At 38.1% G+C, this 24,511-nt stretch overlaps 1 protein-coding gene across 27 annotated transcripts in view; it reads left to right on the forward strand.

The window, feature by feature from the left end:
* Dlg2 (discs large MAGUK scaffold protein 2) overlaps window positions 1-24,511 on the forward strand; it is a 1,777,227-nt gene that overhangs the window by 1,357,884 nt on the left and 394,832 nt on the right. For 22 of the 27 annotated variants that reach the window (XM_085683002.2, XM_085683004.2, XM_085682999.2 and 19 more), the window contains one exon: window positions 17,144-17,299. The exons of the other annotated variants lie outside the window; for them this stretch is intronic. In XM_085683002.2, coding sequence (XP_085539128.1) covers window positions 17,144-17,299 — 156 coding nt within the window. The remainder of the gene's footprint in view (window positions 1-17,143; window positions 17,300-24,511) is intronic. 27 annotated transcript variants of the gene reach the window in all.

The following is a 24,511-nucleotide window of genomic DNA, read 5'->3' on the forward strand; positions in this document are numbered from 1 at the left end:
TCAAGACACAAGTTGGTTCCTCACAAATGTTTCAAAGCTCATTATAAAATGTCACTAATTTAAGGATTCATAAGCAGATGCCTTGAAATTACCATTCTGCTCTGTGTTACTTGCCTGGTTTCTCCAACAGGGGGCATGCTAATACAAGTCTCTTTCGAGGCAAAGTGTCCTAATGGAAAGAAAGAAATGGGTTAACTGTGCTACAGAGAATAGATCATTAAGTAAAAGCTACAAGGGGAGTTTTCTCTTTATTGATGAGGTCTCCACATAACCTCTAAGGCTGACATACACAAGCCCGGAGGTGTGACTCATAGCGATTCAGTTAGAAGCAGAGAGTATTAACAGGGAAGTTAGCAAATTTTAATTAGAAGGAACTTCGAAAAACATATTGGAAACATATTAAGTTGCTGTTTATTGTCAGAGAAATTAATTCAGTGTTAGCAAAAAATGAAGTTGGAATGAGAATTGAAAGATACATAGATGTCATTTATGGAGATTCATCATTTTCTATGCCCATAACGAACAACATTGTGCCTACTATCTTATGGAAGATGGTTATTGTACATCTGAACCTATGTCATTGATTATTCAAATTATCAAATCAATGCTGTATTATTTTGTGACACCAGAGTTCATCATCACCGTTCCAGTGATGAAAAGAAAGGAGGAAACAGACCAAAGATGAACAGGGGGTAGTTTTGAGGGGATCGATATAAAAGACATCAACCATGGTTCATAGTTGTCCCTTGGACAGCAAGTCAATTACTATCAAAAACACGATGCGCAGCTTGTTTCTGGCCCTTATCTTTGTAAATTGAAACTGGTTACATGCTATGTCTCAGGGCAACTCACCATGATCTATTCCTCTGGGGGATTACTCTAACTGCCATATGTCACGGAGATGATAATAGAACATAGAGATTATCTTTTTCCTTATTGCACCCATGTATAGACTTTGGTAGTGAGTTAGCAATGACAACATTGTTATCGCTGGGTGGCTTCTGTCATAACCTGTATCATTAACTGCTGTGGGTGAGATTATTTCATTTTTATTCACTATCATCATCATCTTTATTATAGAGATTATTTATTGTTAATGAACACCTTAACAAATACAAGAAAACTGTGGGCTATCATCATTACATTCTAAACACAGTCTTACTCTATTGCAGACTTGACTAATTTCATACTTTGGGGGGTTATATAATTTACTTATTGTTTTAGATTATGTCAGTAATACAGACAATGCATCAAATTATATCTGATTAAAAATCATTTTAAAAACATTACTTTTGCATAGTTCCCAGAACAGTCCTTGCAATGTTCACCACTAAAATCATTTCCTTATTTTTTGCAATACCCATCAGCCAGAGTTTTGTTCTATTTTGATTTATGCTCTTTGTTTTTTAACTATTTTTATTATAAAATAATGCACATTTATATAAATTGATAAAATTAACAAAATATAAAGATACCAAAGTAAGTATTCTACTTGATGAATAAAATAAAAACTCAAGGTATTCAAAATATTTAAATATATAATATATGATGTATAATAATTGTCTACTAAATGCAGTTGAACCATAATTTACTTAAATGAATTTGTATTGGATATTAGGTGATTTGTTTTTTATGATACTACTTGCACAGTTTTTCTGACCTCCCACCCCTGCTTCCTACTTATGTGTAAGACAGATATCTATGTCTTTATTGTCTAACCAGCTTCTCACTTGATTTCCTCTTAGACTTCTAAACAGTAACTATTCATAATAGTAAACCAGCTATTGGCCCCATCCTGCCTTTCCGTGGTCTTCCCTTTCACTGTAAACAATGCTCTATTCCTTTGTTACACTTGACACAGTGGTCCCTGTGGTCAGCCTCCTCTCCATCTTCCTTTCACATCCTGGACCCCAACAACCAGCAAATTCTTCAAAATACATTCACAGTGTGCTCACTTCTCCATGGACAGCCCACTAGTTCAAGACACATTTGTTATTTACTTATTGCAGGAATGATTATCCTTGCTAACCTCTTTATTCATACGACATCAGGCATTGATGTTGAAATGATAAACCATGCAATGTGGCTGAGACTATTGGCAAATGAGAGGAGCAGCTTCTGCACACTCTGCACATCAGTGAGTTTATACCAGTTACCACTGGTATAAAGGAAAAATCAAATTGATAATTGGTAATCAAATTGGGAATTGTGTATTGCCTGTCTCCCTATACAAAGGTATATCTGTTCTGTGAAAACAGGAGAACTTGACTGTCTTAGATATTAGCCCCAGTAAAAAGAAGAGTACCTGGAACATATTTAATATTTAGTAAATATGTGTATTGTAAATATGATAAATTTACATATGGAACAGTATTGGACTATTTAGTATGCTGACAGATTGGTTTCTTAATTATTTTTTTGGCTGAGTTTATTCACCCAGCTGCATTTGGAAACATTTTTTCTTAATGCTCTTTCATTTAAATTAAGTTAAATGTATCTATTTTTAATCTTACTGATTTTTTCATGTTTTTAAGAGAGTAAAAGCTTAACCCCGTCCTCATCTGATTCTCTCCTCTCTAATTCCTTGCCTACCCCCCTCTCACCACCATTTCTTCAAACTCCATGTGGTCTTTGATTTATTGTTTCAACCACTGAGTCCCCTTAGTGCTGCCTGTCTGGGAATGGGTGTAGAACCACCTCCTGGAGCATGGGTAGCCTCTTAGGGGCCACGACCTCAAAGAAAACTGACTCTCCCTCGGCAGAAGCTTTCATATGCCTCTCTCCCTAGCATAGTATTTTATTGGCATATATTCATTATACAACGCGTTAGAATTAACTGTGACATTTTTCTGCATGTATATCACATAATTTGACCACATGATTTCCCTTTGCACCATTTGTCCCCATGCCCCTGTCCTGCTCTTCCCCTTCTAAAATATTTCTCTTTCAAATTAAATGCCTTTCTCTTTCATGTGTGACTTTCTCCCTTTATTCTCCATTTCTGCTCATTTGTTTGGTTAGTCCTTCATTTAAGCCATGCATACATTATTTCTTCTTTCTAGCTTTCCTCTTATTCATTTAATAAATATTAGTTACTAGTATTTGATATTCTCAGGGAGACAGTAACGTGAACTGCTCAGAGATGCAGCTAAGTAAACACCAGGTATAATAGAAGGGCTGTGTGCTTGTTGCAGAGGATGGAACGCTTCAGACAGGGCATCTGGTACAGGACAATGGGTCAGGGACAGCTTCATACAGGAGGTGACAGAGGCTGGAATACCAATAGGAATTGACCAATCTAGGTGACTTCTTATGACAGCTTCCTCAGAGTCCAATATGGAAGGGAAGACAAGAGTGTAAAAGTCACACACAAAGGAGAAGGAAGAGGTTCTTCAATTCATCCTCTGGCACCAACATAGGCTTATGATTCTTACAAGCCATAATCAGGATCAGAATATATCCAGTTATAGATATTATTTATATGCCTTATACAAATTATAAGAATTTAAGGAGATAATGTTTGTATATTATCTTACAGACTACAAATTATTTGAAGTACGATGCTTAAGTAGCATAATAATTAAAGGAGGCAACTGTTGTAATTGTTCTTTACACATGAGATAAACAATTCCAACTAACCCATGTGGACTCAGCTATGAGTGATGGAAGCTGCAAGAGTTTTTACAGTATGACAGGTTAAATGGTTTAGACATAACATCTGATAAGTAGTTTCAAAATGTAACTGATAAAATACTTAATACATTTTCTGTGATTCTCTTTCAAAGGGTATTATTGAAGACCACACCTATAGTCTTAGATAACTTCTTAAACTTCCAGGGTTTCCAGCCATATAACTATTTCTCTGGAGGCAATGCGACAGATAGAGGGAAGTTGCATGCCTATGGGGACTAGGCAGATGTAGGGCTGTACCAAAAGTCTATAATCAATGTAAAAATGAGAGCATGCTGGTCAAAAGCGCACGGTCAGCTCTGCAGCATGAGTTGGCGTTGTGTACATAATGCAGAGCATGGTGACTACAAATAACAATAGGTATCCTATAGTTAGAGTGCGTTTCCTTGAAGTCTTCCCTACCAGGGCTGTATACTGTGGCGCTGTGCTTCCCTCTGCTTTCCCAACTGCAGAGAAAGGCACTTGGTTTTTATGATGCTGTTGAAGAATAGATCCCACAATAGGCTAAATTCATAGTCAGTGTTGATTAAGCTTCTTCTCCTTTCCATTTTCTTAGAGAGACACTAACTCTTATCTTTCATTATCGATAATCTAAGTAAACATTTTTTTCCACATGAAGGCAAAGTGGGGAGAAGGAGGGAAAGGATCATCCGGTCTAAGTTTATTTATGGGTTCGTCACATACAACACATACATTACATCGCAAAGAACTTATGAGATGGAACAGTTTATTAAGGTTTATTTAATGTCAGACATGAGTTAACACATTGATCTGTCATCTAAGTTGCCCTGGCATGAACAATTTTTCTCAACCACTTAAGTTCAATAAAGAGGATGTTTCATCTTCTTTATGAATTATTTCTGGCCAATACCAGATCTAGGTGAACAAGAATAAAGAAAATGCAAAAACACATCTTGAACAAATGGTAATAACTGTTACCACATTCTGAATTTTTGCCCTGTCTCAAACATAAAATATCCTTTGTTGTCTTTAAAGAAAGCATTATTGCTCTCATTTTATAAGAAAGCTAGAGTAAGAGATATTGGTGTTAAACACATAAAGTCGTGATCCCTCATCACTCCATAATTCAAATTTTTACCTGTTTTACCTACTTTTATCCCCATCTTGCAATGACACACCAAGGCATAGTACTATTATGGAGAAGGTAGGTTGGAGCACAGATAACTAGGCTCCACAAGCCTCATCATTGACCATGCTACTAAAGGTCACGTAGTTGGAAAAGGATAGTATAAGAGTTCCAACCCACTCCAGAGACTTGGTCTTTTGGGTATACCACATAGATGCTTTGTTAGTGTTAAGATTTCTAAAATCTTCCCTGTGCTTTGTTGGTCTTAGGCTTTTATGCTCTTTTGAAAGGTGCAACTGGAATCTTATGTGATATCCTCATTCTAGAAACAGTTACAACTTGGTTTGGTGGTGTGTCAGGTTGACGTGATGTCATCGCAATGCCTGTCATTCTGACTATTTCTCCAGACTGAATATGCCTTCGTGCAGATTTTACTAGAAGAACTTAGCTTTGGCTGTGATTATACCTGTGCATGTCAACATTTAAACATCTGTTCTGATCTTAAAATTGTTTTAAATTGGGTTGACCTTGACATAGAGCTGAGTCCTTCCTCATGTAGACTCTCTTAATAAAAACGCTGTCAGTTGATCCAGTGGAGTCCAATATCTTTGCTTTCTTCTTTGTTCTGCCCTAATCTTTTTTAAAGACTCTTTTGCCACCTTCAGACAGGAGATGAAAGCAAAATGAAACAGCTGAAATAAGTGTGATAGCAAAAAGTTTTCAAAGTTAATTATGCGAGATCCTGGTCTGAATTTGTAATGATGTTGGTAAACCTTTAACACCATCTGCTACTGCCCAGATAGGTGCTTTCTCTATTCCACATTTTATCACCTAGTATAACATACAAAAGGACAGAAAAGTATTCTACCTATTTTACACTGGAGAATCTCACAAGGCAGAGACTGCATAGTCTCTCCCATAACTGTTAGAAGCAAGTGGTGAATCTAGAACCCACTCTCCAGATACAGAAATGTGTCTTGGTTAAGAGCACGCTTCATGCAAGTAGACAAATGTAGAGTTTGACCCCACCAGCTGTTTGATCTTGGATGTGTGATATCATTTCTCTACCTTGGTGACCCCCTGGGTCTTTCTACTGGCTGGTTATTATGTTTGAGTCAGCTTATTTATATAGAACACATTTATGAAGAGCTATCACAAAGTGACCTGGAGGCTAGCCTTAATGTTGTGACTATTAATCTCCACTGTTATTTAGAGCACCAGTTACTAGGCTCGCACTTAGTCGGGTGAGACACAAAAATGAATAGGGGAAAAGCACTCCTTCCCCTTTCCATAGAAAATAAATGCATACATAGTGGGATGGGAGTGGGGGTTACAGATTGAGCTCAGTGGCAAAGCACTGACCTAGAAAGCGTGAGGCTGAGTTCAGTCCTTAGGTCTAGAAAAAGGAGAAAAAAAATCCCCCCCCAAAAAGGTAAAAACACAGGTACACTACATATCTGCTTTTCAAGGTGAAGTTATATGCATAATATAATCACTGCTGAAATAATTATTTTATCCCTTCCCTTAAAATGGGAAATTAATATTTGCTCTGTAAATGTTAACACTTATCAACTGAATATTTTGAAGTCAGGAAACTTCAGAGCAATAATTGATATTCTGTAATGTGGAAAGAATTGATGCAATTCAAACAAACGATGCGTTCATAGGTCTCTCAAAAAGGACAGACCTGTTATCTAAAGCCATAGCTTTTAATTACTGCACCAAACAGAAACAAAATAGAAACAGACCCATTTTTTTATTATTAAATCAAATGAACAGAACTGAAAACCATGGTGAGTCTGATGTCCTGACTGGCTTGGGAGCCCATGACTTAAATCCATCACTTCTTTGATGTCAGAATATTACATCACCAAAGGTAAACTCATGATGTGATGTAATAGAAGAAAACAAATATGTTTCCCTTTTGCAGTCTAGTCGATGAAAATAATGGATTGAACTAAGGACACAGCAAGTATTAATGTACAAGAGAAGACATTCATTTCTCTACTAAACAGAATCTGAGCTCCAATTTTATATTTCAAAGTACCAGACATCTTAAAACCCAGTAGTGCAAAGTTTACTGTGTTGAAACACATCTGTTTTTTTAAGGCATTACTTAATCTCATTTAAATGAGATTACACCTGACAATAAGTTTTCTCTTGCCTGTCTTTCTTGTCTGGTCCTGATTGAGCATCGATTCTTTAGCAGCTCAGATATTTGAAGATCAAAAAGCAAAATGCCTTTGGTATAATTCTTTCCTTCCCACACCACAAATCTCCAGTGATACAGGGAGCATTAATATCTCCATATTTGCTTTAAATGCACTGAGAAGAGCGTGGCAAATTCATACAATGAACAATGGTTCAATAAAGGATGACATTTCTCTTTTGACGTATGCTTCTTAAGAAAGGGCAGCTTACTTTAGTGCAAGTGCTTCATACAAACACACCTCTGTTTCCTACTGAAGATTCTCTTTATTAATACCCAGAGCCCTTAGGTGTTCCCTTAAGCACACCCAAAAGCGGGATTGACAGTGTGGTCATGGAGAAGCATGTCTCAGAGTCCAGAGCTGCTGCTGCTGCTCAGCTCACATCAAGGGCAGCAGAAGGAGGCAGTGCAGAGATGGATGCATTTGTATTCCCACGCCTGTCCTTGGCTGCCACCTGCCTGCCTAGCATCTGTTGTGTTTAAAGACGTTCCTTCTGAGAAGGCCTGGGTATCTTGCACACACAGAGATTCAACAATGCACACCGTTACCGCAGACCCTTATTTTGCTTTGCTTTTCTCCATTTAATTTGCTTCAGTAAAGGATCACACGGTGTATGTCAGAGTGAATGAAATGTACATTCCAGACACTGTCTAGACATTCCTTATCTATGCACCTCTGTCTTCTCTGGGCCTTAGTGTAAATATATGAAATTGTGTATATGTGTGTGCACCTGTGTGTACATACAGACACACGTACATATTTTATCCACTGTTAAAATCTGTTGCGGTGAAAACCGAGGATTATGATACATACAAACAAATAGGTTGAGTTGGAAATTTAATTTCCTGTCATTGTAACAATTTTGTATTCAACTCTCCCACACGCTATTACCACTCTCTCCAAAACTTCCAATGTGTTCCCATCTTAAAATTGTATAGAAGAGAGTTTTTTAAGAGGCGTTGGTATGACTCTAAACTCTGTATTATATGCCTCCCTTCTGACTGTAGCCCAAGCTGCCCTTAAGATCCCTGACACAAACCAAGGGAGTCCATGGGGGGTTTAATGTTTGGACCATTACTTTTCACTGCTTGTTTTTACTATGACCTTCCCATGGTTCCTTTTTCATGATTCCACTTTGAAAGTGATCAGAATACATAATTCTAAAATTCCTCCCATCTGCTGGACATTCTGAATTGGATATATCCAGCAGAAACAAGTTTCCACTGCTGTGTTTCTAGTGAAAGAACAGCTAAACTCTCTAGGTTTGTTGGCAAGATGCTGTCCCTCTAGCTGACGGTTCTCTAGACCTCTGGCACACTTTGGTTGCACTGACCTAGTCAAGGTCAGCAATTATCCAATTTTTCTGGATGGGAAACCAATAGTCTTCTTGACAAACAGACTTTTCTGCCATTGTCAGTACTATCATGTAGAGCCTGCTTGGAATTCTTAGGCTGACTGTGTATCAAGCGGCATCTCTTCTTTAAGTGAGCATCAGTAGCAGAATCTGAGATACAGTTATCTCAAAACTGTATAAGGGGACAGGCAGATTGTGAAAAGATAAGAAGAAAACCTGGGGACTGTGGGAGAATCTCTTTCCCTCCCACACACTTATCCCGTGTTAATCTTGTTATACGGAAACACATGCCTTCATCAAGGTGAAGGGAACCTCGAGGGAAGAACTTACATTGGAATAGATTTCTCTAACATCCACATCACCTAGATTAGTATATAGCACATAGAATTAGTGATGTCCTGGGTGCCTACCATTTAGTAGGCGATTCCTGAGGCTTTGCATATATTTCATAGCACTTCATCTTGCGGGCATTCTATACAGCAGATGTTAAGAACTTATTTTCTAGACAAGGCACCCAAGATTTTGGCAATTTGAGTAACTTCCCCTTTCACACAAATTCATAAGTAGTAGGAAAGCATTACATGGCAGATCTTACAGCCCCAAACAACAGGATTTTTCCTCTGTTTCCATGGCTTCCCTGTATGTTCTCTAAGTGCACTAAAGAAATGCTAGCTGAGCGGATAGATAGACTAGTAAAAAAAAAAAAAAAGGTTGCAGTTGTTGTAATGGTGTCACCATTTCTACGAAAGGACTTTAGTTAGAATATCATTTTTTTGAAGCCATCTAAACCTTAACAGAAATCTTGATAAGCACTGAGTCTACCTATGTAATTGAAGACATTTGAGACTTTAGCAAATCCAAATACAAGTATGGTGATACCAATTAAGTCATTCCATTAGTCATAAGCAATTATTCACAACACGGCTTTCCCCCATCTTAACAGTGTCTTTTTAGTATCCACACATTTCATAGGAATACACTGAGAAAAAAACTCAGAAGGAACTGTTTTTATTTACTATTTCTGTAAATGGGTGTTTGAAGATGTGTTGCTGTTTGAATATAACAGTATCTGAAACAAATTCCTCAATAAAAATCCATCCATCACGAGTAAAAAATAAATACATAGATAGAATTCTTTTTTTCAACTTTACTGAAGCATGGTAAGCAAAAATATGTATCCAAGGAATGCACCACGATATGTCAATATACATTGTAAAATGACTCCCACTGGCAGATTACTGAATATAGTATTCATACCTCCTAGTTACCATTTGCAGTGGAGGGGAGCATGGAAATAAGCTCATTTAAGATCTATTATTTTATGGAGTAAAACTATTTTTAAAATTACAATAGAAAATGTGTTAAAATCAAAATTTTCCTTTATCCACACTGCTCAAAGAAAACATCATTCACATTTTGGTAGCTTTTGTACAGTTACATACAGAGACACAAATATTTCTTTCAAAATTGATTGATGGTGTCTATACAGATTTATGGATTTTGGTCATCAGTTTATACACTGAGAAATTTTGGTGTCCTTGAAAAGTCTCCTAGGAAATATGAAATAGTGATAGAAAAGATTTTTTAGATTTATCATCCAGAAATGAACGGATGTGAGGTGAACTATTTTGCAAACACTTCCAGACTTCGCTCTCCTTCTCCCTCTCCCTAATTCTCTTTTCCCTCCTTCCACTCTCTCACTCTCTCAGTTGCTCTCTGTCTCTCTCTTTCTACTAAGTAGAAGAATAAAATACACTCCATACTTCATAACTTTCTTAGTCACACAAACTTAATTAAACTATACATACTTTTTTAGTGCCTTTCCACTTGAAGGATGTGTGACTATGTCATAAAAACTACTTAAATAGCAATGGTTTCAATGCATGCGTGTGTGTGTGTGTGTGTGTGTGTGTGTGTGTGTGTGTGTGTGTGTGTTGCAATACTAATGACCATGTAGGCTTTCCCAATGTTTTGCCTTTGCCTTTTCAAACTCTATCAGTGACGACAATTCTCTGAATACCGGCTGTGCTCGACTTGGCAAGGCACATTCTTAGAAATGGAGACTTTGAAGGGTAGACTCTAGGCTTTACCATGTACACCTGGGTGCAGGCAGACGCTCTACAGCAGTTAGGTGACATGGTAACAGTCCTGTTATCAACTTGAGAATGGGAAGAGCCCCAGAGGGGTTCATGGGAAGATAGCTGGGATGGGGCCAGAAGGTGGAAAGGGAGGAGAAAGTTAACGTAACTATCTCAACTTGAATGAAAAAAAATACGTTTTTAAAAAGTGATTACATTGTATCCTGATTTAGATAGATCTATAATGTACAATGCATAACCCAAAAGTGAAAGCACTGATGTGTGTGTGTGTGTGTGTGTGTGTGTGTGTATGTAAGAGAGAGAGAGAGAGAGAGAGATCAACGATTATTTAAAATGTAAATGTCTTCATGTGGAAGTGAACATGTCCATTGTATAAGGCTGTTAGCAGAATAAATTAAACATATTTGCTAATTCCAAAATCAAAGCATAATGTCAAAGTCAACAGCAAATTATTCTTCCAAGTAAGTCGCTGTCTTTTCAGTGCTTGAAGCAAAGTACTGGCAAGACAGAGCAGACTGCAAGGAACTGGAGGGTTTGCTGGTAAAATAAAGATACCCAGTTACATTGTAATTTAAGTAATGATAAATAATGAACACACTTTAAATGTGCCCTGTGTAGCTTAACTCAACAGTTCTTGATTGTTTCTCTGACTTTATAATTTAACCGAGCACCCTATTTTTATTAGCTAAGTATTCAGCAACCTAGAAATAATTATAAACATGTTTTGATCATCATAAGAGGAGCCAATCCCCAAAGAATGAATTCCCATCTTCAAAAGTGACAGGATAGATATATACACCGGATGAACTATTGCACAATTGCCTATCAATGTGTGTGATAGTCATTCTCTATCACTATGTATGTTGTTCATACATGTATGATGGTCATACATCATCCCACCTATAGCAGTGCTCTCAATCTTCCTAATGCTGTGACCCTTAAATACAGTTCCTCATGTTGTGGTGACCCCTCACCCTAAAATTGTTTTTATTTCTACTTTGTAACTGTAACTTTGTTACTGTTAAGAACTGTAATGAAAATATCTGTGTTTTCTCGTGGTCTTGGGTGACCCCTGTGAAAGGGTCTTTCCGCCCCCACAGGGGTTGCGACCCACAGCTTGAGATGAAGCCACTATTCAGGTTCATGGGCAAGGAAACCGAAGTATCAACATAGTTTGATGTTTCAATCTTTTGGGCTCCTTTGGGGGACCCAGCACCCAGCTCCCAAATAAATCCCACACGGAAGCTTATTGTTATTTATGAATGACTGGTCTTACGTTTAGCTTGTTTCTTGCCATCGTTTCTTAAATTATCCCGACTACCTTTCACCTCTGGGCTTTTTCCTTTTCCTACTTCTGTACATCTTTCACTCTGATCCCATGACTGGCTGGGTGGCTGACCCATGGCATCCTCCTCTCCTTGTTCTCTTGGTGCTCCTTTTCCCTCTTCCAGAGTTCTCCTTCTATTTATACCCTGCCTGCCAGCCTTGCCCATCCTCGCTCCTGCCTTGCTACTGGCCGGTCAGTTCTTTATTAGGAACATCAGGTGTCTTAGGCAGGCAAAGAATCACGGCTTCACAGAGTTAAACAAATGCAGCGTAAACAAAAGTCACACACCTGAAAATAATATTCCCCAACACATAGGGATGAGCCGTTTTCCTGGGCCCCCAAAGCTTGTAAGTACATCCAGATAATTAGACTTAGGGATCATTTGTTTGTTTTCTTTTTACATGGGAGGTAATTGCTAATGAGTCTGAGAACAGGTGAAGGACAAAGAAGAAGCATAAAGAACCAGGTGTTATCTGATGTTATATGGTAATTTGTGCCTATAATCCCAGCCCTGAGACGAGGGCAGGAAGACTGCATGTCAGAAAACAGCCTGGGCTGCGTACTGAATTCAAAGTCAGCTTGGGCTACACAGCAAGAACCTGTCACAAACAAAACAAAACAAAGATGGGATTCCTGCAGGAAAACTCAAAAAGGGCAATCCAGCTCCTTAGGTCTCTGGACTGCAGCTCCCTGTTGGTCCCCAGGAATATCTGTCCTCTCATCTGACATAGCCTGGTTAACTGCTCTTGCAATGAAGTTTCCTTCCAAATAAAATGTTGCTGCTTGATCAAAAGAAGCACTTAGCCCTTCTTACTACACTATACCTAGTGTCAATCATTCTCTGCTGCCATGTTCAGAGTAAGCCCCTGATGAGTATGTGGAACAGAGGAATAAATGAGTAAGTGATTAGTCGGGTGACTGGACTATTTAAATTGTACTAAATTGGACCCAGTTGGAAGAACAGTAACCTCTATGGCTTCCCAAGCATGGCTGCTAGAATTGTAAACAAAACCTGCATCATCTTATAACTTCATCTTCTACGCAGGCCTTTAACAAGCTTCCAAAGGGGGCTCGTTCTCGGGCTTGTCTTGGAATTTTCCTTGCCGTTACTGCTTTATGAAAGACCCATCACCCCACTTCAGTTCACACTGGATTCTGTACTCCACTACTTCCAGCTTAATGACCTACACATTCTTATGTCTGATTCTTTCAGAAACAGTGAGGAAATAGATCTGGCACTACCCATGGCCCCTCTTGCCCCATGAACAACTTCATGTTGCATTTGGCATAAAGCAATGGATTTTCTAAATCATTAAATTCGCATGACTTTCAACATCAATGGCTGTATAAACCATCTTGTGGGCGTCTCTTTGGCTTCATGCCTTTGTGTCCTGATCAAATGCATTTTTTATTCTTCTTGTTCTAATAACAAAAGATAGCTTTCTCTATATAAAAACCTTTTTGCACACTTTTAAATGTTCTTTTTAAGAAAGCCGCCTATAGGTAGAATGTCTGAAACAAAAGACAGGATCACAGCTAAAGCCTCTGAAATGTACTGCCAAACTGCTTTCTTGGGAAATTACGAGTAGTTTCACACCCCATAGCGCCAGAAATATGAGCGTCTGCCTTGCCCTACCACAACTAAATGATGATCTGTTAGCTCAGGGACACTCTATTTCTATAGGACACAAAGAGGGACACTTGATTTAACTTACATTAGCTTTATGCCCACTGAGATCAAACATTTATATGTGTATGCCTATTTGCCAATTCTATCTTTTCTTTTGTGATTAGTTGCCAATGACCTTTGTGCTGCTTTTCTCATTTATTTATAAGAACATCTTTAAAAGGCTGATGATTTTATATGAACAGATGTCTTTTCCAGCTTAGTGCTTAATTACATAAGATTTTTTTTGAATCTTAACTCTGTGGCTTTAAGTTTCTATATAGTTAATTATCTCATGTTTTATTGGACTTCTTTTTACAAGGATGCTAGGTAATTACTGAATTACTACTTGAAGATTTATGTCTTACCTTTAAAATTCGATTAAAAAGAAAAAAAGTAATGAAAAATCTTCAAGAATGTTTTTTATAAAAGGCAGGCAGATCTCTGTGAGTTTGAGGCCAGCTAGTTCCAGAACAACTAGGACTGTTACATAGAGAAACCCTGTCTCAGGGGGAAAAAAACTACTATAGGACATTGACCTTTCTTCCACTAACCCAAATCTGGGTCTCAGGGTCCCTGGTCTGGCCATAGTTCTGCTACTGTGTGTTCAGGTAATGTTTACTTGAATATATTTCAGAAAGCCCAGACTGCAAACCCATAGACAGTGGGTACAGTGAGGTACAGGTCCACTCTGGTTCTTTATCGTTAGAAGATGCCTCTACAGTGACTCTGTGTATCTGCATTTCCTTATACTGCCAGCTAATTTCTGTTTCTTTACCTTTATTAACAACTATCCAATTCTCATAGAAGAATCCAATTAAGTAGTCCTGGTTTTTGTTTCTCTTTTTCTTTTGATCCCTACCACACATAACATGAACTACAGAAGGGGCCTGGTTCTGGTCAAATAGTCTAAGACACACTGGCTATGCAGGGTTGAGTTGAGTTGGAGTCAAGTGGGGGGAGGGTGGGGCCATGACAGGGTAGGTTTTCTAAATAGGATATGCACGCAGCATCCCTCTCCAGTGTTCCATAATTGTGTGTTTATTTGTGATTAAAAATGCAAAAGAAGCAGAGTAAATAGCAAGTGCTAATGGAGTTCAGAGGTCACCAAGGGCCAGAACTGTGTTAATTATATGCTACAAGATCCTGCAATTATAAAGCCAGAGATGAGCAAATACATGCTGATAGCTCCGCCGATAGGACCAAGAAGTCATTTTCCTATGGCCTTTGGTAAGTGCAGGGCAGGATAAATGACTTATGTATAAATTCACCTAGAGATTTCACTAATATCGTCAGCTATCTCTTCCACTAGTGCCGGAGATAACCACAGAATAAAGAGAGGAAGTAAATGCCTTCGGCGGATTTCCATATTCATTGCTTTCCAACTCTGGGTGCTTGTAACAAGATAAACAGGTCCGTCGTCCTTTATGACTAGCTGACTCACGTTACAGAAAATCATATGCTCACTGCTTTTCTTTACTGGAGTCGTGGTGACATCTCTTCCAGCCACTCAGATCCCAGTGACAGTGATTGGCATTCCTTGTCTGTCTGAAGAGATGTCACAGGGAACATAACTACAAAGAATGACTAACATGATGGCTGCAGGTATTGAACCTTCTGGGGCTTAGAGCTAAGAAGTCTTCCAAGAGAAGATTAATGCTCTCAAGGACTACAGGCAGACATGGTGGCCAGAGACTAATACAAGGGGCTCAGTCTTCAGAGGGTTCACAAACCCTGCATGCCACGTACTTAAGCTTCTCTTTCTTTTTTCAACAGCACCACTGGGATTTCATCCCGCTTTGTAACCTAAAAATTAATAATGATATGAAAATTTTTAGACCTAGTGGCAATCTAGAATACTCAAAATAGCTTAGGGCTTTCTTGAAAGAGCCAGAAAAATGTGTTTTTCTTGGTAAAGAACAGCAAATACTATCTGTTGATTCAGTGAACATTTATACAGTTCCTAGCAAGAGCATTCTGAACATAGCTGTGTAGCACTTGCTATGCATTGTACTGAGACCTACATTTTATATACTACATGGCAGAATCTAGGACTTTAATGAAGCTATTGGTTGGAAAGACGAACTACAGTCTCACCATCGTTTTGATTTTGCTGTTAGCTTGCAAGAGAACTTAGTCAAGGGTTCTCTTGACTATGTTTTAGTTTTTGTTTCTTCTCATTGATTCACATCCACAGGCATCAAGTGTTTTACAACCAAGAAAAGAATCTGAGTCAGAGAGACCTAATCTTCAGCATATGACCATATAAAAGTAACACACAAACAAGGAAGAAAGGAATGGCAGATTAAACTTAAGAGCTACATGAATCTGTAACACTACTAATTTATCTCTGCTTTTCCAAGGCTTTGGGTGATACATGACTAAGCTTAGATAAGTAATTAATTCATGATGAAGGAACACTGTGAGTGACTATAAGCAAGAAAAAAGGGCACCTCCTTCTAAAACCCAATGTATTTAAGTTTTCCCCAAACACTGAATTATTTAATTCTTAAATAATGTAATAATGTTATACAGACATTAAAATTATTACAAAAACGCAAGTGAAAGTTTAAAGAGTCCAGCTCTTGGCAAAACACAAGGTCCATTTTCATGGACTTGAATGTAATATGGTACTCAGAAAATGTAGCTTTTATCTTTAGCTGGATACAATATAGCTATAATGTTTTGGAGGACATATATTAGTCAGTTTGAGTTTATTTTTTTCTCTAAATATGGTTCAACTTAACTAGAAAAAATGGTAACATAATCTTCTTGATCTGTAGAGTCAACATCAGACTGACAATTGAGTCAGCTCTCCTGGGCAAATGGGATTCAGGGGTTACATCACCATGGGAATGTTTTATATTCATTAACTTCTTTTTTCTGAGATCCTGTCCTGGCAGTTTAGAGCAGATTCCAGCAATGTTAACACAGAGATTCATTGAGTTTTCCAAACAGTTACAAACATCAAACTATGAAGTAAGAAAATAGTGTTCCTTATATTTCCCTATGTAGGAAGAGTGTTCAGTGGGTGCAATGAAACTGAGTGTGTCTGCCCTTATGGTGGGCTAAGATAGCAATTTCTTTGTATTAAAGCTACGGCCTTGAGTTTTATAAAAGTCGTCTGAATTTTAGCTCCTGTTTATATGACAAAAGGTGACAGTACCTTAAACTAGATAATGTGCTTTTATCCCACATGAAAGGAACCCAGAGGCACTGTAATATCCCACATGTCATCCGTGACACCGGCTCTACACGCCGATCCTTTATGCTCAACTGCCTGTATAATTTACCTTTATCCTCTAGGTTGCTTCATGGTCCAAGATAGCTATTGAAGTACCAGTCATCATATTGCTTAGAGGGGGGAATTCAGCAGGAAATAATTACAAAGATCCTAGCAAAATCAACTTCCCTGCAAGCAGCTTGTTCACAAAACACCCTGCCCAGGTCATACTGGACTAAACACATTTATGGAGCTGGATCTACTCACAACTGAGGCTAAGGATTAAAGTCAATATACGTCTAAATAAATCTAAAAATAATGTATGATGGGTTAAGTATAAGCAGAGAAATTGATTTATATGAGGACATAATGATAAAATGTCTTGAAGTTGGATGTTTCCTTTTAAACACAGTGAACTGCTGCTAGCCGTAGGACTGGTCTTCCTGTGTGCTAACTCTGCATCTTTCTCTTGCTCTTGTGTTACCAGGCCTCCGGAACCCGTTTACAGCACTGTGAACAAACTGGGTGATAAGCCTGCTTCTCCCAGGCACTATTCCCCTGTTGAGTGTGACAAAAGCTTCCTTCTCTCAGCTCCCTACCCCCACTACCATCTAGGCCTGCTCCCTGACTCTGACATGACCAGGTACTGCATGCGCTTCCTCGCTTCGCCTCCAGTTGCATGTGCTTCCACAAGGCTTGGTGGGTGGAATTCGCCTCCACTCATCCGTTTTTGTGCTCAAGCACCTTCCTTGTGGAGAGATGTTCGGCTTCCATGGTACAATGGGAGAAGTTGAGAACATGGCTTTTATGATTTTTCTTGTTGCTGTGCTCACAAAGCACTTTCAGACATGATCATGTAGAGCTCCATGTGTTTAATAAGGAAATAATTACCTTGTTCCAGCACTATTTCCTTTATTAGAGGGATAAAAGAGAACATTTAATGAGTATTCTAAATAATACTTAATAAATGTTCACTATGCCTCAGACACAATGACCTAAATATATACATATTATTATTGTTAAATAATGTCAATTAGAATATTAAACTAAAGTCCTCATATAACTGACTTTCTGAGGAATTAACCAGTTTCCTAGAACTATACAATTAATTGGTTTTTATCTAACCACAGTAGCCATAAACAATATTTACACTTTGCTACTTGCTAGGTTTTTATATATGTTGTTGTCTTATTTCATTCATCCCTACATATGTAAAGATACAAAAGTCAAGGAAAATTATGGGATGTCCCTTGGCATGATTTGAGCAGTAAATATACAGTTCAAATTTGATCTTAGAGTATTCTGAGGTTTTCCATAACAACTTTTCAGGCAAATTCTTCTATGTCTAAAGACTAGACACAGTTCTGCCTTAATATCCTAAGACGTGTGTGAGAGTTTGAAAGGACTGTTATCAAATAGTGGCCAGAGTCACAGGGAAAACAGGGTAGGAAAAATAAAATCTAGTGTTCCATGAGACGCTTGCAAAATCAGTCTAGATGAAGAGCAAGGTGGAAGATTCTTATGCAGAATAGGTGCCTATTGAATTATGTTTTCAGAATCAGTGTCCTCATAATGTTGTTCGGGCTGAGAAAAATACATACAGATTTTAGAATGATTCAAAATGAAAATAAATATATTGAAAGGACCTTCATTTAAAACACATTTTTTTCATGTTTTAAGGCAATTCTGTTAAAATTCATTTACTGATCTCTCAGAAAACTAAATAGCAAATTTTAAATTCTAGCTAGCATTTCTAGAAATAGATGGGAAAATCTTGACTATCCCATCAGCTCAAAAATTTCACTTATTGCAATAATTTAAGCGTAACGAGATTGCATAGTGATTTATAAATATTAATTAAATCCTACCATTTTACAGATTCCAAAAAAGCTATTTGTTGGTGTGATGACCTATACAAGTTAGAAACTCAAGGACTGAGGTTTCATAGCCATGAAAGAAAGGAATATATTTCCCCACTGCCATAAAGACTTCTCTATGGTCAGCTCTGTACAATGAACTCTTCTTTAGCCAGGCATTTGGCTAAAGTACTTCTTATGAATTATTTCCTTCAATTCTCAGAATCACATTATGAGACAGATGTGATCATCTTTTACTTTTCTAAATAAAGGCACTTCTTCATCTTGCAGATCAAGGCATTGTGGTTTGCTCAGCATATCCTCAAGTCATATGCCCTAAGTGATGTCGATATGCACCAAACCACACCTACCTTTCCCACGACTTTGGAGGTTTTATTTTCCATTCTATTCTATTTATTTATTTTATTCTATTCTTTTTATTCATTCATTCTAATTCTGTCTCGTTTGCCCCTTCCTTCAATTTATCACTGTCTTCTCCTTTATCTGTCTGGAAAAACAGATGTATATGTGCAACCATTCTGGAGGCATTTTTCAGAAGCACATTGATGCCAAAAGTATTCAAACCCACTCAGCAACTCCTTCGCCAATCACCCACTCAATGAGTGACATCAACCTTGGCACAATGACTGAAATCAAAGACCTGAGCGTGATACTTAGCAATATTGGTCTTCCGGCCTCCGTCACTGAGTCCATCTTCAAGTCCAATTGACTCTGTCCTCAAAACAACCCCTCAGGTCCAGTCACTTCCCTTTCCTTTCATTGCAAACACTTTCATCAATTCCCATCATCTCCTCCCTATAATAGCTTCTTAACTGTTCTCACCAAGTCCACCATCAGTCTCACACCTACTGTGAATGCGATGTAGCTAATGTGATCTGTCAGATGAAAACAGATCAAATCTCTCTCTCCGTTTGCATTACAATGAAATGCAAAGCCAGGCTCTGCATGATCTAGCACCTGCCTGCCTTCTGAACACCTCATTTTCTGCTGACCACGGTACTCACACCGGCATAGTTCTAGGCGCTACTTGTGTTACATTTCCACCTGTCTCTGGTGTTGCCCATGTGCTTTTCGCTTGAATGGAAAGGCTTTTCTACACTTTACCTAAAAACTTCTGGTCATCTTAGATCCAAGCTTAAATTGCATTTGGTTAGAGAAGCTCTCTGAAAGAAAAATCAGGTCCCTATTATCTATTATGCCCACCCTTCTTTTTCTCTCTCTCTCTCTCTCTCTCTCTCTCTCTCTCTCTCTCTCTCTCTCTCTCTCTCTCTCACACACACACACACACACACACACACACACACACCTTTATATCTCTCCCTGAAAATTTAATTGTACACTTTTATTTCATTTTAATAGATAAAAATAAGTAAACAAGGAAAATATGATCTTCGGACAAGCAAACTGATACCTACTTCCCGACCAGGTTCCATTCACATTTTTTTAATTCAGTTCATGACAAATGCATGACACTAGCCCTTGATATTTGCGTAGACAGATGGAGCAAACCACAGTGATGGGATCTCACTGTACATTACACTCCTACCTAAGTTACTCTAGTGTTCAGCGTCCACAGATCCATTAGACAACTGTGGACTCTTCAGAAAGACAGAATGACTTGTTTCAGAGTTTTTGTTTTACTTCTCCAAGGAGGTGTAACCACCCCCAAGCTGATGTTTCTTGAACTCTAGCTAGTATTTCATAAAAATGTTTCGAAGATTCTGATTCCATTTTCTTAACTATATCTTACTTTGCTGCTGAATCCTCAGATAAGGCATGGTCTCTTTTATGAAGAAGTCAAATATAAAGTCCCATCTCTAGGCTAGTCACAATGTCCCAGTCTATGACCTTCTTCAGTCTATGTTTTAATATTACTCATAATAACAGTAAAACATGTTGAAATCCTTACCTAAAAATAATATTGAAAGAATGCACCTGTTTCTTTATCCAACCAAGACATATCAAGCCCCAACCAAATGCAAAGTATGATACTATAGCAAAGGTTTACTGAGGTGCTTGCTGAAAAGACCAACCAAAAGTATTGGGGGGAGGGATGTGTGAGCTTTAAACTACAGTGATTGGCAGGGCATCTGAGAATTTCCCAGAGTCTGTTTGGGAAGTCCATCAGTACAGGTACAGCTGTCACTGCCTCAAACCGCAGATTCATAATTGAGGCAGCACAGGGAAATTTAACCTATGGAACTATGCTTGTGTGTATCGATCCTAGATTGACATCTCAAAAGGCAGCAATAAATTGACAAAATTAAGGAGAACTTTTTCTATGTTGTCTGAGTTTCAGGGGGAAATTCAAGTTCTCAGTTCCTTGGACTTCTAGCAAAGGCTCAGGGATAAACTGAGTACATATCTTACGCGGAGGTGTTATGTTTTCCTTAGGAAAGCCTTTTAAATTGTTTGGCATATTAGATAAAGACACAGATTATCTCTAGAGTGACTTTTCAGGTGATGCATGAAAAAGAAACGAGAAGAGCCTGGAGTTAAACTAAAATTTGAAGTTCTATTAAAAAAATGACATTGCTACGAGACTTCTACTTATCTAGTACATCACTTTTTCCTGAAAGAGAAAATAGTTTTTGATGTTGTAATTGGTTTTTCTACTTTGAAAGAACCAGCTATTTCTTTTGATATTCCCAAGGCAATGTGAATAGTATTCTTGGCTGTCTTTTCAATGTCTATGTCATGTTTTCATGTGTTCTTTTATAAAAAAAAATGGCCTTGGTTATTATATTTTGCAGCTTAAAGGAGAGACTGAGGCAAAACAGTTGATAGCCAATTAAAATGTGCTGGTTGATTTTGGATATGAAATGGACTCAAAGTATTATAAAATGGATTTAAAGTATTGTATAAAGTACTTTCAGTTATTGAAGCGAATGTATTCATAGTACTGCAGCATGTCAGTTAGATGCTACATGTTGTGTACAAAAGCAGATGAGATATAGTCTCCCCCCCTTAAACTCAATGGCATGCAAGTGATGACTTAGTCACTGTGTAATATATATCTTCTCAGAGTCCTGGTCCTCTAATGGACCTAATCTCTGTAATTAGTTGTTTTGTTTTGTTTTGTGATTGGAATCAATTGAATTTAAAAGTTTATTTGTACAAAGAAAAATTATCAAGAAGACACTGAGACTGTCATTCATATTAGAGAAAAAAATGTGTTGGGAATAAAAGAAATAATCCCGATGGTGTAGAAAAGCAGGGTGACTTATGGGAATATCAGCTTTAGGTGAGGGATCAAGTTGGAGTTACGGGTACCTGCAGACCCTAGAGGGACTTTTGCTATAAACAGTGGGGAGGCTTGGTCAATTTTAAAACTGCTATATGAACTGTGACTCTAAAGAGATTCTTATTCTATAGTGTTGGAAGCGTTTGAAGACAGGGAGATGAGTATGTGTCAGCCACACCATAGAGTACAGTTGACATCCTGATAACCGGGGTCGACTCTGCAGGGATAGATACAGATAGATTCAGACTCTTATGTGTTCAGAACTGCGTAATGGTTGATACACGAGGAGAAATATCTGGCTCGGCATATTTACTACATGGCTTTTTATAGAGAATGGGTATTCTTCTTCATAATAAACACACTTAAAATTCCCCAAAGAACAATGAAATGTTATGTTTATACATGAAAATATCATAATGAAACGTAGTATTTTCTACAACTAAATACAATATTTAAAAGGAGATTTGGGGTTCTTTAAAGTAATCGAAGAAGAGAGAGACAAAGAACATTAGGACCATCATTTAGAGTGGGCCGTGTGATGTCATAGAGAGGTCAACAAGGTACCTACACCAGTTGAGTTCAAGTCCTTTCTCTGGCCATACTAATCACACATATTTTAGCTATTCCTCTCTCTCTCTCTCTCTCTCTCTCTCTCTCTCTCTCTCTCTCTCTCTCTCTCTCCTTCAATTTTCTCATGAAGAAGTTTGGAAATAGTCATGTCTGTGCTGGGCCCTTTATAGACGGCCGTGGGAATCTAGAGAACTTGAGTAAATGAATTTTTCCATTCATCTAAATCCCCCCACATACGCCCCACTTATTCACTCTTTCAAGCTCTGAACTCACACATATTCCTGTCCTTTGCTACAAGTCAGATGAAAAGTGTTTATCAGTGTGGGTTCTAAAAAACTAGTGGACTCTCTGGACCCAACTCAGAGCATGCTCGGATTTACTCAGGCTCTCATGGGGTTTTAACTTTGCTCCTACCCACTTGGCAAGCATCCACTTCTCATTAAGTTCTCCACATCTCACATCTGCTCTGCCACCAACCTGTGGTCCACAGGAGAAACTCTGAGCGTTGCTCACACCCGTCAATCTGGGAGATAGCACCAATTGAAAAGAAAGATAAACCAATCATTGACTTTCTTACTTACTTTAAAGGCAGACAGAATCTAAAGAATTATTCTTTTTTTTAAAAAATTTAAACCAGAGAGGAAAGCCTTGGGACATGGCTCTAAAGACATAACACTTCCTGAATCTAGATGGCAGCTTCAATTTGAAGGGGGTCTCCTACCTTTTTGGAGGAGATTCTCCCCAAGTCCAATCTGAATTAAGGAAAGTCAGGAGAGAGCCATTGACTCCTGCATCATATCTGAGGCTGCTCTGGCCAGACTTCATCCCCAGTCTCTTCCTTCCATAGAGCGATGAGGCATCCAATCGCTCCTAATGAAACGGGCCTTGATTTTCAGTTGATGCATGCTCTAAATGACCCAAATTTAAATGACTAACTGTCCCAATTTTTTTTAATACTTAGGCAAGGGATTTCTTTAAATAAGAATTCAAGAATAGATTTTTGAATCACCATGAAAGTTGGGTAGTATGCAACCAAACACACCTGTCATATACACTCCCTGGCACTCTTCAATGCTGGCAGGTGGAGTGGGAATGGAGTCTTGGCCAGGCGCAAATAATTTGTTATGGAAGAGCTTGAGCCAGCCCAGGTTACTCTTGTTACTCCTCTCATTTAAACAACTATCTGAAATTGAATAATCAAACTTAATTGATCTGCTGCTAAAAAAAAAAAAAAACAGAGTATGTATCTGTATGAGATGGTAAGAAATTTTCCCCTGATTTTAGGATATCTTCTTGTTGTTGTTTTAGAAATAATGAGTGTATTTACTTAGGCAATTATCATATTATTTGGCAGTGGTAAGAGATCAGAACATAAGCACAATTTCAAAAGCCTTCCGTGGAGAAAAATTCTATGCAAATCACTATAGCTACAAATTACAGACTCAGAAAGGATGGAAATAGTACCACCCACACTGTAGACTGTTAATTAAAGCCACTAACGTGTATTGGGTGCTTTTATGAGTTAGAACTGTTGCAACATTTTTCTGTATACTAATTCATTTTATCTTTATAAAATAGGTGTGGTTATACAAACTGTACGGAAAACATTGTGCTTCCTGGTTTGACAAATACATGGAACTATGAAACAAAATCACTGAAAATGAAATAGTCAAGATTTAACACTGAAAGGGCCAGGGCCAGTGGCACATGCCCAGTGAGCCAGCACTACATAGCGAGACTCTATCTCAAAACGGAAAGACTTGCCAATTTAATATGCATCCCATTAAGGCAAGATTTATTTTATTTATTTTATTCTTTTTAAAATGGTACCTGGCATATAGTAATGATAATGATTCCAATAATGGCAATAATAGCAGTTGTTATCATATGCATCTTCTAATTATCTACCGGCTAGCCATTTACAAAAATAAACTCATTAAACACCATGATAACCTAGGAAAGTATGTGCTATTACAACGCTCATTTTTCCAGTGGAAAAAAATTGAGGTCCCAAGAACCTAAGGGAACTTCTGCATGAGTAGGAAGTGAACCTGAGTGGGCGGGTTCTAGAACCTCTCCTTTACTTTGCTTGGATGTTGCAATCACATCACACTCTGAATACCGAATTCTAGAGGAAGTGTGTACAACGTCTAACTGTTGTGAC

Source organism: Myodes glareolus, chromosome 24 (genome assembly GCF_982192425.1).
Source record: "Myodes glareolus chromosome 24, mMyoGla1.1, whole genome shotgun sequence".
Lineage (NCBI taxonomy): Eukaryota > Metazoa > Chordata > Mammalia > Rodentia > Cricetidae > Myodes > Myodes glareolus.